This window comes from Catharus ustulatus, chromosome 4 (genome assembly GCF_009819885.2).
Source record: "Catharus ustulatus isolate bCatUst1 chromosome 4, bCatUst1.pri.v2, whole genome shotgun sequence".
Lineage (NCBI taxonomy): Eukaryota > Metazoa > Chordata > Aves > Passeriformes > Turdidae > Catharus > Catharus ustulatus.
In genome coordinates, this window is record NC_046224.1 from 27268080 (window position 1) to 27286500 (window position 18421).

General features: G+C 41.1%; 1 protein-coding gene across 3 annotated transcripts in view; it reads right to left on the reverse strand.

The window, feature by feature from the left end:
* The window catches only part of RFX4 (regulatory factor X4), an 86400-nt gene that overhangs the window by 62725 nt on the left and 5254 nt on the right, over positions 1-18421 (reverse strand). For 2 of the 3 annotated variants that reach the window (XM_033057611.1, XM_033057610.2), the window contains exons 1-2: positions 5111-5207; positions 3762-3848 (exon numbers count right to left, since the gene is read on the reverse strand). In XM_033057611.1, coding sequence (XP_032913502.1) covers positions 3762-3848; positions 5111-5192 — 169 coding nt within the window. In that variant the 5' untranslated portion in view covers positions 5193-5207. Of the gene's footprint in view, positions 1-3761; positions 3849-5110; positions 5208-18421 lie in introns of those variants that run through there. The other variant, XM_033057612.2, reaches the window with a different exon arrangement.

An 18421-nucleotide genomic window follows, 5' to 3' on the forward strand; every position in this document is an offset into this window, starting at 1 on the left:
TGTTTGAATTTTGTGAGCATTTGTACATTGGTGGCTTTCCCAGAGCTCTCATGGTATCCTCTAACTTTTGCTGTCTGATTTGAGGTACAGCACAAGGGATTTCTTACTTCTTGGTGCAAGACTCGGAGACAATAGGAGCTGTGCTCAGCAGCTTTGAGCCGGAGTGGAACAACCCAAAGCGAAGACACACCTTTTTGGTGAACTGTTGGTGTTAGCCTGCTTATCATAACTAAAATGGAGCTAAGCTCTTCTTTCCACTGTGGAGGTAACTGGAGAGCCCTGTACCTTCCAGTGCTGCCTGCATGTGTCTCAAAACCACTAAGGAGCTAACATGCTGTTAGTATCTTTATATAGATAAAATCCTCCCCTCAGTTCACATTGCTGCACATTTTTCAGAGGAATATCCTCTTCCTCTGTACCACCTGCAGGCCAGATTCTGACTGTTCTCAGAAGTGATTTGGCTTCAGCCAAAATTAAATTACAATACAAAGCTATCTTGTCTCTTACTCACATGTAGCCATAAATGAGATTCAGGCAGGTATTCCATGCTTTTAAAATAGCAGGATCTTTTAAAATTCTCTGAGAAACATGGGGAGCATAGTTCTCTCTGGGTAGGTATGAATGAAACAGAATTTTCTCCAAGGAAAATTTCAATGAAAACAAGTAGCTCTTTTTAAAACATTTTTTTAATGGAAGAATAAGAGGTTTAGTTCAAATAAAATACAAAACTGCTGGATAAATCCATTAAAGCCAGTATGAACATGGATTTTGAATGCCTCTTTTGAAGCACAAAAGGTAGTCTGTATATTTTCCTTTATTTCATAGGAAGTCTACACATTCACATTTCCAAATAAGCAAGAAAATTTGGACAAGCAACTCTTCCACTTTATCCAGAAACATCATGATTCCTTCCCCAGGGAACTGAAGTTGAAACTTTCATAAGCCTTTATTTGTGTTCTTCCAGACCTCTATTTCAATTTGGATAATCTGTTTCAATGCAGAGTACACAGAAAATGTTATAGACTTGTTTTTTTAGAATTATTGGCTACGAGGTTGTACCATTCCCTTTTCCTGTGAATATTTTGATTAACATGGAATGTGGAAATGGCAGGAGGAAAAATGTTTTAAAAGCTAGAAAGTTAAATAAAATTCACTGATAATTTTTATACTAGAATGTAAAAGCAGTGGTTTGGAAGATGCCATAAAATGTTCCAAAAGGGTAAGAAGCACTCCAGGAAGCACAGAGATGATGTGAATCCACGGCTATGAGTCATCGCTTCCTTTTCCAGAGTAATGCAGGTTCAAGAGGCCTGGGGGTATCTGGATAAGAATGGAAGATTGCAAAGAACCCCTGTGGCCTGCAGCAGGTTCTATAGCATACTTCAGCTGTAGAAAAGGAGACCAGCAAAACTATTATTCCTGTCCTAAAACCCTATGAACTCTAAAAACAGCCAGGAAAAAACAGTCATAAGAGCAAGCATTATGCCCACTAAGAACATTATCAGTTCACAGGACAAGTTCTCATAACCTTCAGTGGAGCCAAGGCCAAAAAAACCGAATCCACCCCAACTGAAACCAAACCCACATTTTCTCTGGTAGTTCAGCCAACAGCTACCTCGTGTATGTAGAGAGAAAAAACCAGTCAAGAGGAAGGTGGATTAGGCTTTCTTTCTATTGCAGTTGAAAACTGGACCTACACTGACAATGGCAATTTGACCACCATTCTGAAGAATTCAAATAGGGTTTTGTGGGTTTTCTCAAAACACTTTGTCTCCTGCTTTGTTTGTAAATGTGTGACAGAGGCTGGACAAAAAATGGCACAATGGTTTGGAAATTTCTTGGTTGGTGTTTGGGCAGTGTTAGAAAAACATTAGAAAGAACTTGAGGGCTAGAAAGGAGCATGGAGAATGATGATTTCTGAGGTGCAACTTCTAGTTTGTTCTGAATTTCACAAATTATTGCTGTGGCTTATTTTGCTTTCCTACTTCTTCCTCTTCACCTTCTCCCCTCCCTCACCTCCCCCTCAAAAGAAGGATGACTTTTCAGGTGGATTAATTCTCTTATCTGCACTGCAGAAATGCTGGTAATCAGTGCAAAGGAAGCATCTGGAAGAACTGGCTATTAAGAAGGAAGCTAGATAAAATCAACTCTGCCTCTCATTTGGGTTTCCATTATATGCTGTGACAATGTCTTCTGCACACAAATACTGGAACAAATTCATTTGTGTATTTATCAGTTCTAAATTCACTGCATTTCATTATCATTGCTTACCCCTTAATTCCAGAACCACGAAACAGAAAGAGCCACCATCCCATCTTCTCAATGCCACTGTCTGAAACACCTGCTCTTGTTAACCACACAGGTCCTTGTTTACTGGCCTCAGCTACGTGGAATTTTCTCATGTTCATATTTAAAGCACATTTAACAATCCTGAATTCTGGCCCTATAAAGAGTCTGAAGACACATCTCATTCATTACAGATTTCTTCCATCACTTTCTCAGCAGTATCAGAGTAAAATGAGTTTTGTACATCTCTCATAAAACACAAAATAACAAGGTGCTGTTTGTATTTATACTACAATCCACTATAACTTTTTAAAGATAAATTAATTCCTATTCCTTATTTTTTAAAAACAGAAACGCCCTAACATCACCCAGTTTCACTATCTATCTTTTAAGATTCTTGTCCACTGCTCTTAGCTTAGGAGTCATGAATAAATACCATTTTTCTACTAACATCTTCTTTCTCCTTCAGAAATATTCCCTCAAAAGATATCCCTAGACAAATGAGAGTAAGGCCCCAGCACAGTAAACTTCATGATCTGTTAAAACATTGTGCTATGAGACATGTAATTTTACCATGACATCAAAATCAATAACTCTCTTAAAATACAGAAAAAATGTAAAAGGGAATTGCAGCAATGAAGTTATTTAAAATATAATTTCTAAACACATATTTATGAAATGTAAATTACTAGTTGAATTAAAGAATTCAAGCAGTATTAATATCTTGTAATGTGAATATATGAAGTCCTGAGAGGAAAAGTAGCATGAAGAGTATTTTGCTTTTGGCAAATTAAGCAGAATAGAAATTGCATAAACAGAGGAAAACTAAATTGTAAGCTAAAAATTTTCCCGCAATTTTAAAAATAGATAGTTTGGCTATTTTAAACTACTTTGAAGTAATTTTGATTACCCACTATTGCTAAAAGTCAAGATCTAAAATTACTATTACTAGAAAAGAAAAAAAAAAAACCTACTTTAAAATCAGCTAGATTGATAACTGTTTTCTCACTCTCACTGAAAGGAAAGCAATATAATGTTTTAGTATGTGATATTTTAATCCCGTGATTGTTTAATTCTTAGACTTTTTATTTGTGTTTTGATATAGTAGTATCGGAAAACAGCACTTTTTTTCCCCCACAATTTGACCACATGGTGTTCAGTAAAAAGTGCCCAATGAAAAGCAAAACAGGTGGCTTTTCCTCTAAGCTGATACTAACAGCATATTTTAGTGGCCATCCAACCTTTATTCAGTTACACACAAATTCTTCTGATTATTTTAACCAATAAACAGTATTATTTCCTTTTTAAAAAAACGCAAATATTTCAGAAAAAAAATTAATAAAACTATTGAGTATGTCACGTGAGTTGATGCTTTTAAATAACTAAAAATTAACCAAGCTGTAGGAACTTTCATAGCAGGAAATGAGGACATGGACATATTCACACTCACTTTAAATTAATGACAAGTTACTTACTTTCATCGTTAGAAACATTCCCCAGAGAGGTGTGACTGGAATAACGTTTGTTTTCACTTTCATTGAGACACCGTTCGATCCAACTCTCTGCAAAAAAAAAAAAAAACAAAAAAAAAAAAAGCACTTTTGCTTGTCTTTGCATAAAATATAAACTTGACAGATAAATCTAAATAAAGTGCCAGCATTCAACAGATGGTGGTCCTTATATTTCTATTAAAATATGCTTGGTCTGAGGATATTTAGCAAGAAAATCCTTTCTTGCTTTCAAACTTAGCTGTTGCTTTCTAGTTTCATCTTTTGGTTTTGGTTTTTTTGGGGTTTTTTTTTTAGGTTTTTTTGGGTTGTTTGTTGGTTTGTTTGTTTGTTTGTGGGGTTTTTGTTTGGTTGGTTGTGGTTTTTTGTTTTGTTTTGTTTTTTTCTTTTAAAGTACAAAGGCTGAAACACGTCTGTGTACAAAACAAAGGTCCTTGGGATATTCTGTTCCCCGTCACACAATACATTAAAATATAAAAATCAAGTGAAACACAGAAATTATACTAGTTTCCAAGTCTTAGTCTGGCAAAGGCAAATCCTCGAGTATTCCTGCTGATTTTGGAAGAAATCTTAATGAGTACAAAATCAATCATTCATGTGAATTTTGGTTAAACTGAGGATCAAATGGTACTCTGTGAAGCCCAGCCCTGCAATCTCATTCACACTGGTGTAGTCCCAGGCACTACTGAGATCTTTTCCTCACTGGTACAAGTAAAATGTAGCAAGTCAGCAGCCACTGAGCTGCTCAAACCTTTGTCACACCATGGTGCAAATGCAACCACTTCTGTTCCTCCCTGTTTTTCAATTAATTCCCACCAGTCAGATGAGTTACCTACAGCTCTACATTGGTTTGAATACACTGTTCTTCCTGGAAGCTATAACTTACATCCCCTGATGACTTTAGAGGATGCACCAGGCTCAGCAGAATATACAGTTACAGGTCTTCGGGGCAAAAGTTACACCTTCTTATGTGTTTCCTTGGACAAAGTATGAAATATGAGTTCTTGCACTTGCCTAAATCTCTGGGTATTGCTACAATAAACTGACCTCCCTCATAAGATTATTTTTCAAGGGCATGAACATGGGCAGAAATGAGTTTATGCACAGAGAGGTCCCTGTGGTCAAAGCAAGAAATGCTGCAAGGCAAGCCTGCAAGTTACGACAGGAAACAACCCCACTGAGTGAAGAGATGCACAAGAAATAAGGGGAAACAGGCCTCTCCGTCAGCAAACTGCCAGAGCCAGAAACACCTTCAAAGACATGGAAACGGCTCCAGATTCCTTTCCATAAGCCCCCCCCACCAGACACCAGGCTACCTGCACAGCACAGGCAGTAGTCTGCCAGCCAGCAAAAGCCCATCACAGCAGTAGGCTTGAAGGGAAAGCAGGAACCCAGCATCTCGGGAAAGCTGCCCATCTGGTTTACAGAAGATAAAAGTTGGTATGACTTCATTTCAGCACTAGATGCCAATAAACAAATAAATGAATAATCATGGCCAAATACATCCTGCAGGAAAATATGCTTTTTTAAACCCAGGCAGTTGCATTAACTTGTGCATATTTCTCTGTACACATACTCTCCACTGCCATGTAAACAAAAGGGCAATAGCACTTGTGCAGAACCTCAGAAAGGGTGTGCTGAGAACCCTTCAGAGCTGACTTCCAGGTCCTGCCATAAGACTCCAAGTACTGTTGCTTTATGTGCTTGTGGTTTTCAGGCAGTGTTGTGGCAGCTCCAGGCAATTCCCCTCCCCACGTATTCACAGTAGGAACACGCTGTGGTGCAGCCTTCATCAATACAAGCACGTCCCTGTGTGCATCTTCCTCATTCACCATCACACTTGTGCCTAAGAACCCTCACAGCCACACAGCCCGCTACTTTGAGGTACTTCTCTGAAAACCATCAAAAAGCCCACTTGTTGGCAATAGATTTTTAAAGGATATTTCTTCTCCCACCAAATTCAACTCAGCCTTGTTTAAAAATCACCGTAAGGCTGCTGACACCACGCTGTAAAGCCTGCCAGCAGGGCCTGTGCTGTGAAATCAGCCCCCGCTCAGTTACAAACCCAGCTCGGAGGCTTTCCCTGCTTGTGCTGTTCAGCTGCATGGGGTGGGATGGATCACCTCCTTGTCTAAGGGCCAACACGAGGATATGGCTGCTTTGTGCTTTCTTTCACTGCCCTAAAAATGAGCTCATAGCATCTCTCCAGTCCTGTTTTAGTACTGTGAGCTGTCTTACAGGTGAAGTGAAACTTGCTGCCGAGGGCAACATCAGAGAAGTGCAAGAAGCCTTGGGAAAGATTACCCTTCCTCCTCCTCCTCCTCCTTTCAGCACAGAGCCATGGCTGTATATAATTCCCTTGGCTCCGAGCCCAGCTGCAGGGAGTAAAAGCAAAGGCGGCTGCCATTAGCGCCAAGGGGAGACCGATGCCCAGCTCTGCCCTTTCTTTTCCTGCCGGCACCGAGAGCTGGGAAGCTGGGATGCATCCTCTTCCCTCGGCAGCAGGGAACTGGCAGCAGCCATCTTTAGCCAAATTCCCTGCCTAAGTAGTAGGAAAAAGAAGAACCAACCAAACTTTTAAAGTGTCACTCAATAACCATTTTCATCATCCTTGTTCACGCAGTGTCTCTGATAACTGGGCACGTTCCCCTTCTGGACGGGAAAAGACTTTACACTGCCACATGTAAAGCCTGGAGCAGGATGCAGTTACTGTTTAATTACGTGCTGCCGCTCCTTTGGTCCTGAATCACCCCGGTTCAGCCTGCTGCAGCCTGAGTCTGGCTTTCTCTTTGTGGCCTTGCATTTAAATAGCTGATAGAAATTCTTCAGGCCTGAAAAGATGCATGACCTGTCTGGCAGCAAAGAATGAAGAAAACTAACACTTTTGAGCAAAAATGTCAGGGAGTTTATGGCAAATTTATCAAATTATTTGGCAGATGACAAAATGTGACAAAACCAACCATTTAAAAGTTGTATTATCGCGTAAACCAAATTATGCAAGTATAAATAAATAAATATTCTAATATGTAGCTTCATTTAATGAGTAGCTATTTTTCTACTGTTTGTATAAAGAAAAGTATTTTTACAGGGCTTTAAACTCCCAATATTAATAACAGTGTCTTCAGGTATTAAAAGAAAACATAACTACAGCTTTGCTAAAATTTTAAATATTCCCATCAGGAGCCCACAAATCCCAGACACGGTAACATCTGCCCAAAATAAAACAAAAGGAGAAGGAAGCAGAGCAAACAAAATCAAAAGTCAGAATTAGGCTTGACTTTTAGAAGCTCTTTCAGAGTTAATAACATTCGATCTTGCTCCAGGCTCAAGGAACCCACTGTGTAGAGCCCTCCACATGTTGAGTGTGCTTGTCCTCATGACACAGGGGTGTGCCTGTCCCAGCAGGGCTGCAAGAAAAGGCCCATGGGGAACCCCTGGTGTCTCCAGGCTGGGGTTCCATCACAAGGCTGGCACCAACCACATCACACCACTGTTCTAAACATGCATTGAGTAATGTGGGATGGAATTTTTTTTGTGATTAAAGCTTAATTATTGCACTTGAACCTTACAAAGTTTTCACAGGTAGGATTTCACAGCAGGAAAACTCACAGAATGATGGAGAGTTCAGGCAGTGACCAAGCACAAGTGCACATCAGATCTGATGGCAATGATGAATGGTTCACACAACATGAGAAACCCCAAATTTGTAATGGAAAGTGCTTGTGAGAACAAAAGAAACTACATCCTAATATAGGTTGTATTTTGACTTGCTGTGTTTTTAGTGTATCAAACCTTAAGGCATTTCCTCTCCCCTTCTAGGACTCCTTCCCTCAGAAGTCCCAGCACATTATACCCTCAATTGTACTGAAACAACAAGGATCAGAAACAGATTAGGAATTGCTAGTAGAAAAATGCAGTATAGTCACTTACTCATAACTGTGACTCAGTATGGAAACTATCATAATCCTACTAGCAAAGACAGAAAATAATATTCTTAGTGGCATCTTGAAGATCCACCTGCAAATATCATAGCAACTATATAACTTCCCAAAGGTCGAGAGTGAACTGTAGTGAAACACAAAACAGTGTTACTCAGCCTTAAAATTTTTCTCATATAATTTTGCATACCACTAAATGCAAATATACTGTAGCTGCTGTGGGATTCCTACATGAGGGAAAGGAGATCATTATTCAAATTACAATAATTTTCCCAGTGTAAATTTTCTGACAGAATAACTTACAGAAATTAAAAAAAAAAAAATGTTCCAAATTAAATGCTGAAAGAAAAATTTAAAATAACTACAGGAATATTTCTGGCCCTAATTTTGCCTCTACTCTTTCTGATCCAAATCTTACTAAAGCTGACTCATCACTGAGACACAAGCACCAGAGTATTTCACTTCCATTCCATGTGCCATCACACTTTTACCAACAAAAGTTAAAACTGAACTTGTTTTCAAAAGTGGGTAGAGCTTGCGTAGCTCCACCCTATCCCTACCTAGCCACTTTCCAACAGTGTATTTTCATTTGTATGGTGTTTCAAAGACTGAGCTTGGGAGGCAGGTCAGGGAGTTCTGAGATAGAAACACACAAGAGCTGCTAAAGGGCAGGAACTTTCATGAACTATCACAAATGAGAAGCAGAAATGTTCTTTAAATATGTCTTTGACAAATTATTTTGATATATTATCTCCTTCAGAAGGAAAGACTTCCTTCTGGAAGACATCTATCTTTGAAAGGCTTCTCCCTCCAGAGCCTTGAGGTGATACAGCAGAGGAGCCTGTGTACTTCCAGTACATTTAATGAGAAAATTACTCTTTGTTTGTGTAATGGTTATTAGCTAAGTATATTTGCAGGCCAAAGCACTCCTTATTCCCGCATGGGCATACCACAGCAAGAGCAGGGCAAGAGCCACTCGGGCTCCTCTCCGCAGAGAAGAGGAGATGGGTCTGATCACAGCCACAGTGGCTTCTGCTCCCACTGTCCTGCCAGGAGGGTCAAGAGTAGCTGCAGTAACAGCACCACCTGCAATCACAGCCTCTTCTGGCCTTTGTGAGCCACTGTGGCCACAGGTGCTAGGAGGGCTGTGCCACACAGCTGGGAACTGAGCATACCCAGAGCCGCTGGCTACAGCCCTGTGGGGGAGTGTGTGTGTCCTGAAGGGAGATTAAGAGGTTTTATGAGCAGAATAAAGCTTTGTGGTCACATAATCTGAGCTGCATTTTGCTCACCTCATTCCCTACAGCAGTATGAACAGTACCTGTTTTCCCACAGTTATGCCATATCCTCTGATTCATCTGATCTGGATGTGGTCTTATCACTGGAATAATTGGGAACCACTGTTTTTTTGAAAGTGTATGAGATGAGAATTCCCATGTCCTAGAGAGATAGCCAAAGCTTTAGTAATGACAAAATTTGCACAACCATTTATCTCACCAAAACCATAGCAATTGCATGAAAAACCCTCTCATGCGCTTTCAGCTCTAGATTGGCTCTCATACTCCAAATTTTAAAGTCACCAACCAGCATGACAAGTTACTTAGGGAGCTACACATGGACCAGCACTTCTTCCACGTAAATTTGCTTGTCACTGAAATAGATTTGTCACTGGAATAAGAATATATGATTTGCTAGGACCCAAACCACTGCCTGAGCTACATACTAACTTGGATGGCACAGCTGCAACAGTCCAGCTCCTTATCTTTATTCATGATTGCTCTTGTAATTTTTTTGCCCCAGTTTCTCAAGGCAAATTTTTTAAAAAGTTGTAAATAACTGCGAACAAAGGTAAAAAGTATCTAAAATAGATAATGAAAATATAAAGAATCTACCAAATTTTAGTGGATTTATCAGAGGACCTGCTGGAAAAAATAATATTTAGCGGTGAAGACAGACTTAATTTTACAGTTCCAGTAGAGAGGAGGAACTCCTCTCATGCATGAGGAGTCTTAGCACCCCTCTGAGTTATTTGTTCAATGTTCTCAGAGGGAAGAGTTACTCATCTCTTCCTGCAGCATCTCTTTGCCAAATGTCTCAGTACCAAGCTGGCCAGCAACACTGCTTGGGAGTTCTGAGACAGAAACACACAAAAGCTGCTCAGGGGCAGGAACTTTCAAGAACTATCAGAAATGAGAAGCAAAAATGTTCTTTAAATATATCTTTGGCAAATTATTTTGACATGTTATCTCTTTCAGCTGCTCATCTGATCTGTTAGGCCGAGAGAAAGTGGTTACTAACAGCAGATTTAGCAGGTAAACATAGTAACTCAAAAGCTCAAGAGGATGACTGAAGGACATGGAACCTCCCATTTCCATTTTGATAGCCCATGGTACCAACAGGAGAGTAGATGGGATTATATTCTATATCTCTTCTTATCAAGGAAACCATTACTGCCCTGACAGCTTCTTCTGTTGTCTGTCTCAGAGGTTTGCAAGATCCATTGAGCCCTTCTTTGCAGAGCTGATCTTGGTGGACGTGGCCTGAGACATGCCAGCACCCCAAAAACTCTGTTCATGCTCTCCATGTTGCACCACTGCTATGGACAGAGAACTTCTAACCTGTACAGATGTTAAATTCATAATGTCTCAGCAGCCTGCCTGCTTTGGCCCTCCCTTAATGTACTGGAAATCTAATTTCTAAATGGTATCTGAATGAAAGAAAAAATTAGCCAGTGCATGTAATATTTTGATAAAAGTTAGTGAAAACTTCATCTTGTAACACTTCAATGTCTTGGAGCAATTCATCGTATCAGCTCATAAGACAAAACACTAGTTCAAAACAGTCCTTTAAAGGCAAAAGAGATGACCCCTTTCTCTCAGGAGTAACTATTAGGAGATAAACCTGAAGTCTGACCCTCAAACTACTAAACACCTATTCTAGTATCTGCTGTATACAACATCTGGTCTGAGTAGAAGCAGGATTCATGTTCTGTATCTCTCTCACCTTGCACCACATCACTGCTGGTTACAGGCACATCTGCCACCTGAGAAGTATAAAGCTGCTGGAGTGCAGTGCAGGTTGATTACAGCACCACATTTCATGCTTTTAAAGAACCACCCAGCTTTAAAGAAAGCAAACAAAAATCACTTTATCTGCAAAGCCTCAGTCTACTGCAAAAGCAAGACCTAAACAAGACCTTGCTTAGCCTCTGCACATTGTTATAAACAGCTGGGTCTGTGACATGAGAGGGCTTGGCAGCCATGGCTCCCATTGAGGGCATTGACCTTGCCAAAATCAACTAAAATCAAGCAGAACAAGCTACTTGGGACAGCCAATCACACACAGTAATTTTCTAAGATTTAGGTTTTCATGGGCGATATAATCAAAATATCCCTCCTCTCCACTGAGAGCCAAATGAAAGTTTTGTGAGATCATACAAGGAGCACTGTCCAGCTGCTGTTGCTGTGACTTCTTCAGCACATAGACACTCCTAGCTCACAAACCAGCTCCTCTCCAGCCATTGAGGAGCACCTGCCACACAGGGCCTGGTTTTGCTCCTTGCTGCCTCATTCGGTGCCATCAGCTGTTAAGGCACACACCCTCCAGTCAGTGCGTGAGAGCTGTCAGGAACATCTTCCAGCTCCACAGGAAATCATGCAAGTGTCCTCTTTGGTCCTGCATAGCCATCTTCTGTTCTTCCAAGAGACCTGCTCCTCAGGGATGACAGTGACACATGGCCTGGGTGCAGATGGCAGAGCTGCTACCCTGACAAGCTGCCAGATACCTCAGTGTTTTGTTTGCTAATCTAACTTTTTATTTCGTTTCCAACAGGGGAAAATGTCAGGCACTCTTGTTGCGGTCCTTTCTTTTGTTCTCATTTCTTGGCATGCAATTCTATTGGAACTATTTCAGGGTTAATGGACATTGGTCCAGGGCACTTTGTAGATGTTGGCAGGAATGTTTTTGTTCTTTTTCTCTGACTCATGGTTGTGGTAAAGCATTGTGAAGATTCACCATGATATCATAAGAATGCAAAGAATAATTCTTTTGAGTGTGAGAGAGTTCTTCTGTTTTGTTTAGCCAGATCTTCACTCCCAGTATTGATTTTCTACTAAACTATTTGATAAATATATTAAAAACTGACATGCCATGCTTAAACTAATAACAAAAAGCACCACAGTTAATTTTTTTTACTCCTCCAGAATACTTGGGCAGAAAAGCTGGAATTCATGAGATGATGGATTTATGATATACTATTCTTCTTATGCTGTGCACTGGGCAGAAGTTCATCTGAATGTGATGTTTTCATTTAAGTATTCTGTCAACAGTATTCCTTGTTAAGAAGGTGCATCCCAAATGTAGATAAAATACCCTCAGAAGCCCTATTATACAAGATGCCTCTGCATATTGATTCTGGTGTTCAGGGCAGCCTCTATCCTAGATCAAACGAGGAACTCCTATCTGCCCCCTTCACTGGACTCACATAACATATTGGTATTGCATTTCCAGCTCAATATGCATGCTAATTAGGAGTAGCCCTTTCCCTCTATCCATTGTTTCATTTTGAAAAGTAAGTTTCACCAGACCAGTAAATGGACTCTTGGTTTTTGCTTCATCAAGGCTCTCCTCATGCAGGGGCAAAGCAAACCTTACTCAGTCCAATTTCAGTGCGGTGCCATTTCCTGATATTCCCTTAGTGACACCAGTGTCTGACCAATTCGGCCCTCCCAGGGCCGAACTTGAACTTATATGGCTGTGCAACACACAGCCAATCTTTTCATCAGTAAAATCATCACACACATCATGTGCCCTCCAGGCACCAGCCCTGCAAAGTGTGCCCGCATGCTTCCACAATGGGAATGTGTTATGGCTCCTCAGTCCTCCAGGATCTGCTGCATGACTCAGTGGAAAGGCTATCACTGTCTCCAGTTTAACTGGAACATTTCCTTCCAAGGAAATTCACACATGCCTCTTGATCATTGCCAGACCTATTCTTCCCCAGAATAAAGCTCAGAATCTATTGACACCCTTTTTGCCCCGGATTCCATTAATTTCTTAAGCTACAGAATTAACATGAGACACACAAGTGAGCTCATAGGGCCTTAAAGTCTGGGTACCTCTCCCATCTCTTACACCCTGCAGCAGTCTCTGCTCCCTAGCTTCTGGGTTAGATGTTCCCAGCTGCTGCCATGGTCCCTCAGCTCACCAGTGTGAATGAGAAGACATGGAGTCCTCAAATCCTTAATTCAGCTCTGCTTCATTATTACACAGGGCTGGAATCATTTGGCTGGGCAGGAGAGTTGTGGCTCAAGAAACAGAATTTGCATCAAGTACCCATGAAATGCTTCCCTCTGCTTCAGGAGCTGATGTATCCAGCAGACAGGCCAATTTGGCACAGAGATGGTAGTACATCAGTAAGACAGGCCCACAAAGATGACAAAATGAAAAGATGTGAGATATGGGTGGGGGATACACAAAACACTGGTTGTGGGGCTCAGGGGGGAGAGAGAGGGGGGACAAAACTGGTTGTTGGAAAGGAGGTGAGAAAGAAAGGGGAAGGAAACAAAAGAATGAATGAGAAAGAAAAGGGCATGGTCAGAAATAAAGGATAGGAGAAAAGAGAGTAACTATAGAGACTTTCTATTTTCTGTTTCTAATCAGGAGAAAAAAAGGTCAGCTCCTAAAAGAATGAGGCTACAGTAAATATTTCTCATTAGAAATCCAGTCAAGCAGACTGAAAGAACGTGAGAAGACAGACCCAAATGTACACAGAATACATGACTCAGGTGTTAGGACACAATTATAGCAGTAGGAAAGAGACAATCACTTGACTGAAAAAGAGCGTGAACTAAAATATGAAGATGCTACATGGACTCAAATGGTGACCCCTTTTCCTCCCTTTATGAGTATCTACTTCAAATCTATCTGTTGCTCACTACTGTCAAAGGAGGCAGCCGTCACATCATTCACAACCATTTTGTGGGTAAATATGGCACACCAGACAGAAACAAATGAACACTGTTGCCCTCAGAATGGACACAGAGTGTATCTGCCTACCAAAACTAGAGAGAGGACGTTAATAAATCATCATAACATCCCCCCACAAATTGGCATCCCTCAGAACTAATTTGTGTATACAGAAATAGAATTTCATGCTGTTAGTTTTACAGTCTAAATATGGTTGACAAAAAGTCTTTGCTAAGTCCTGATGTGCCTAGACTTACAGATTTGTAAGACTTGTATGAATTTAATCCCTTCCAAACTGTCTTCCCTTCCTTTAGAAAGTACTATGAAAGTAGACCAGTGCTTTTAAAACTAGGAGCCTGGCTCTTCTGAGAAGTCTCCAGTCTCCTCTGAACAATATGCAAAGCAAACTCAGGGAGGGAACATGAGAAAAAAGAGAAGTCTTCTTTCCTCCTTCTTTTTTTGCCCAAGACTCACCAAAACAAGAGTCTAGTATTGAATATTCAGCACTGAATACTAACTGCTCAATAGACGGTCTGTTTGCAGAGCTCAAAGTGGAAATGACCCAGCAAGGAGGAGAGGTGAGCACACTGCTCCATCCATGTGATTAAACTGCTCTGTAAATGCAGTCCTCCCCACTTCTCTCCACCTCATTACAATGGAGGCCATTTGCTGCCCTTACCACAACTCATTTTCAAAAAATGTTTGCTTTAGAGAGGCCCCTGCACCAGTATTGTCCCTGTGACTCTTCATTTAGGATAGGAATGTGAGTTCCAGCTCTGGAAAACCTGTGCTCTCCATGCAGTCCAACCAGAAGGATTGTTACTGCCACTACTTGGGAAAAAGGAAGCACAGGTGCAGTTTAGAGAGGAACAGAGCACCCTGTGGGGAGCAGTCCCTACTTTCAGCCTGCACAGGGCATGGAGTGAACCTTGCCTGGCAGCTGCCTTGTTCTGCTGTGGACCTTGGAAGACTCTTAACTGCTCCTCCTTTGAGGTAGGATGTCTTGGTATCACACAGTGAACACCCAGGAGACCAAGCTGGGACAGAGGCTGGTGTACAAACACAACTCACCATTTAGCAAATGTGCAATTTGCACTCTGCCTCTCACAAGGCCAAAGTTTCCTTGATAACGAAAATATAGCTCACTCTACTGTTAACCCCAAAAGGCCCAAAAGAAGCAGCCTTTTACTTACACAAGGGATACATTGCAGGCCTGCCACACTGAGCATTCCTGCTCTGGCTCTTGCATCACGTTGTCCCCAATGAGACCTCTGTCTCACACACAGCACTGGGCACAGCTCCTTTCCTGCTAGCCCTGGGGTGCCAAGCTTGTTAGCCAGCAAATCTCTGTCCTGCTGCTTAGCCTGGTCTGGCAGACAGAGACCTGGAGCTGAAGGGCTGTGCTGAGGAGTGGGTGAGTCCCTCCACCATCACACAAGCCCATGCACCCAGGAACACCCACTACAGGAGAGGGCATCTCTCCTTGCAGAACAGCAGATCTGCTGTGTCCTGACACAAAGCGTTTGGGGATCAGGACACCACTTTCACACTGCCTTGCACCTCATCAAGACACCATCACCTTAAACCAGCCAGAAATTTCTGTTTCCCTATGTTGCTCAAGTTTTCTAAGGAATAAAGGAGCAGGGAAGAATTTTACTTTCTTCTGAGCATCAGAGATAGCAACAGCCAGGAGTAGTGTACCTATAAGCTAATGGCATTAAGTACTCATTTGCTTAATTAGGACATCCTGTCACATAATTATGGTTAAACTGAATGTCAGACAAAGGTGGGAACCACACGAGTCAGGTTGTTGAGAATTTTTTCCCCTTTGAAGGTTAGGGATTTGTCTGCTTCCTACAACCATCCATGAATTTTTATCAACAACTAGTCTGTTTCAGCGAGATCCTAGAATATTAGGAAAACATACAGCCTTTCCTGCTTGGCCTCTGACATATCTGTGGGTCTTTTGCAATAGATTGCACTTTTTCATAGGGTGCTCAAGTGTCCTTAGCTGTAAAAAGGATGTTCTGTGGGGTCTTTTGAATCAGGTGTGCATTGCTGTCACCATGGGGGAGCTGGCTCTGAAACACAGCTGAATCCACCCAGCACTGGATGACCATTCACGAGACCCCAGGAACAAACTGGGCTCTCTCTGTATTTACCTTCCTCAGCTGTAGCTGAGATAGTTCAAACACTTCTAAAACAGTTTAGCAATTAAAAACGTTTCTAGAAAGGAGGGGGGGAAAGTGTGTTAGCCTTTCTAACATTGTGGTACCTCTACTTTCTGCTTTTTTTCACTACTTTTTAAATTTCCCTTGTCACTGCATTTCTGGTATTTTATTGCTTTACAAGTATAGCATAAGCTAGATCTGAACATACAGGCAAAAACAGAAAGCTCCTGGTTTTTTGTTTGTTTTTTTTCTTTTGCTGACCTGTAGATCTCATTTGCAAACTTATATTTGTGTATAGAACATTTTTCTTATAATGAATTTTATCTGACTTAATATGAGCATCTGTAAGTCTTGCCCCAAGTAGCCAAACCAGCTGAAGAAACAGGAGTCTGATAGTATAATTCTAAGGAGTAGAAGTTTTAAAGGAGATGAAAGAGAAGGTGAACAATAACAAGTGCTTCTACTTCTAGCAACAGTATTCTTTAAGGAAAAAAAAAAAAAGCAGTGATTTCTAACACTTGAAATTTGTAGTCCTTTCTTCCAGGCAAAAGCAGTTTTTTTCTAGATATGATCTCAGCAAGGAAATGAAAGCCCCTAGAGAAGAGGATTTTGTGTTTTTAATTGTTTCAGTCCCTGCCATGGGGTTCATGAGTGCCCAAAGCTCCAGCACAGAGTCTGTCAGAGTGACGATTGCAGCATCAGTCTGTGACTACAGCCAGCCTAAAAAAACAGATGAAATTCCAGCATTTGTCCCCAGCCTTCTACTCTGAAATGAATGCTTCTAAGTCCTAGGGCTGTAAGTTTCAGGGAACCACTCATTAAGAGAATGTTTCAGCTATCTGAAATACTTTGTTCTTGTGGTAATATTTGGTGTCCTGCACAAAAATGCTCAGCTATATTGTTTGTTCTTATGGTAATATTTGGTGTCCTGCACAAAAATGCTCAGCTAATTAATTGTGAACACATCATTCATAGCTGTGAATCAACTCCTTCGTTCCTGTAACAACTTCCATCTCAGAGAAATTAAGTTCAATTACGAATAAAAGAAAACGAAGTGCTTAACTGTAACTGAACGGAAGGAAACAAGACAGCACTGAGACCACATTTTACATTTCAGTCTTGAGGCAAATTAAGCTGCAAATGAGCTTTCTCTTACTGGGTGCAGTGAGAGCCAAGGGTCTATTTAACCCTCTCAACTTTTTCCTGTTTTCAAATTTATCAGAAAGGGAAGAATGGTCAAAAGCATTTCATCAAACATGTGTTTATATGCAGAGAATGAAACCACAGCTCTTGCAGCAAGCAAGAAAGACTCTGACACCGACTTAACGCAGCATCCCCAACACTGGCTAGTATTTTATAGCTAATAAATTACTCTTGCTGCAAATCTCCTGAGAGAAAATAAATGTAAATGAAGACAGGCCAGTACTGCTAGTTTTGCATGTAAAATAGCTGCAATTAAGTTATTGCTCATTGCCAGCTGTGGGGAGGGATCGTTGCATGTTAACCCTGGGCATATGCCCTCTCTCAGGGACACACATGGACTTCAACAGGTGTTTCCCTTGTGGAGAACTGCAGGATCAGGACCCATCTCTAACAGCAAATCGTATTAGTTTTAAAAGTTCCCAGAAAGTCCCCGGCACATATATACAATTCTACAGGTTCTAAAAGATGTGTGTAAACATGCCAGTGGTCCAGATATCCTAAAAAACCCCCGCAGGCCTCCACTGGCTTAATCATCCCCACATACTCTCCCTTCATACACTTGTTATCTATAGGATCACTCAGCCATCAAATATCCTTTACACTATCCATCTTCCTAACCAGTTTGTCAGCCATCAAATCCCCTTGGCTGCCGTGACGCTGGGCTCCAGCAGGGTCGGATCAAACTGGGTATTCGTTTTCACACACAATGAAACAAATCGAAAATCCAGCACAGATGCAGGGAAACAGACAAGTGGGTGAACTCAGGAAATTCACAAACCTCAGCACTCACAGAATTGTGAGCTAATTATTTGGACTCCAGTGTCACATCAAGTATCCCCAAAGGACTGACCTTATATTTGTATTATTTACATGACAGCCCACCACAGCTCTCAAGGCATTGTTATGAACCATCAAGCTCCAGCTGTATTTAAGGCCACCTCTTCAAAAGTCTTGATCTGAAGAGGTACTAACATTTCATCATCACGCAGATTTCAGTGATCCCATGCTTTGATCTTTAGTTTACTATACTGAAATCCTATGTATGCACCTCTTTATAACTGTCCTAATTTGCAAACTAGCTGCAAATTAAGCTAGCAAAATGCAAAGGTGTTTATATTCAGAGACACTGCAGATTTTACAGCTACGCTAACCTTCTTCCTTGCCTGCACACTCACTGCATTACCAGTTGAAAACCAGCCTTATTTTCTAAAGACAAACAAGCCAACAACCCTGATGGAAGCAGGATACTCTTCTGGTGACTTTCTGTAGGACAGTTGTAGCAGCATCAGAAGTATCTTAGCACAAAATGATCCCTTGTAATTTTGAGGTCTTTTACTCAAGATATGTT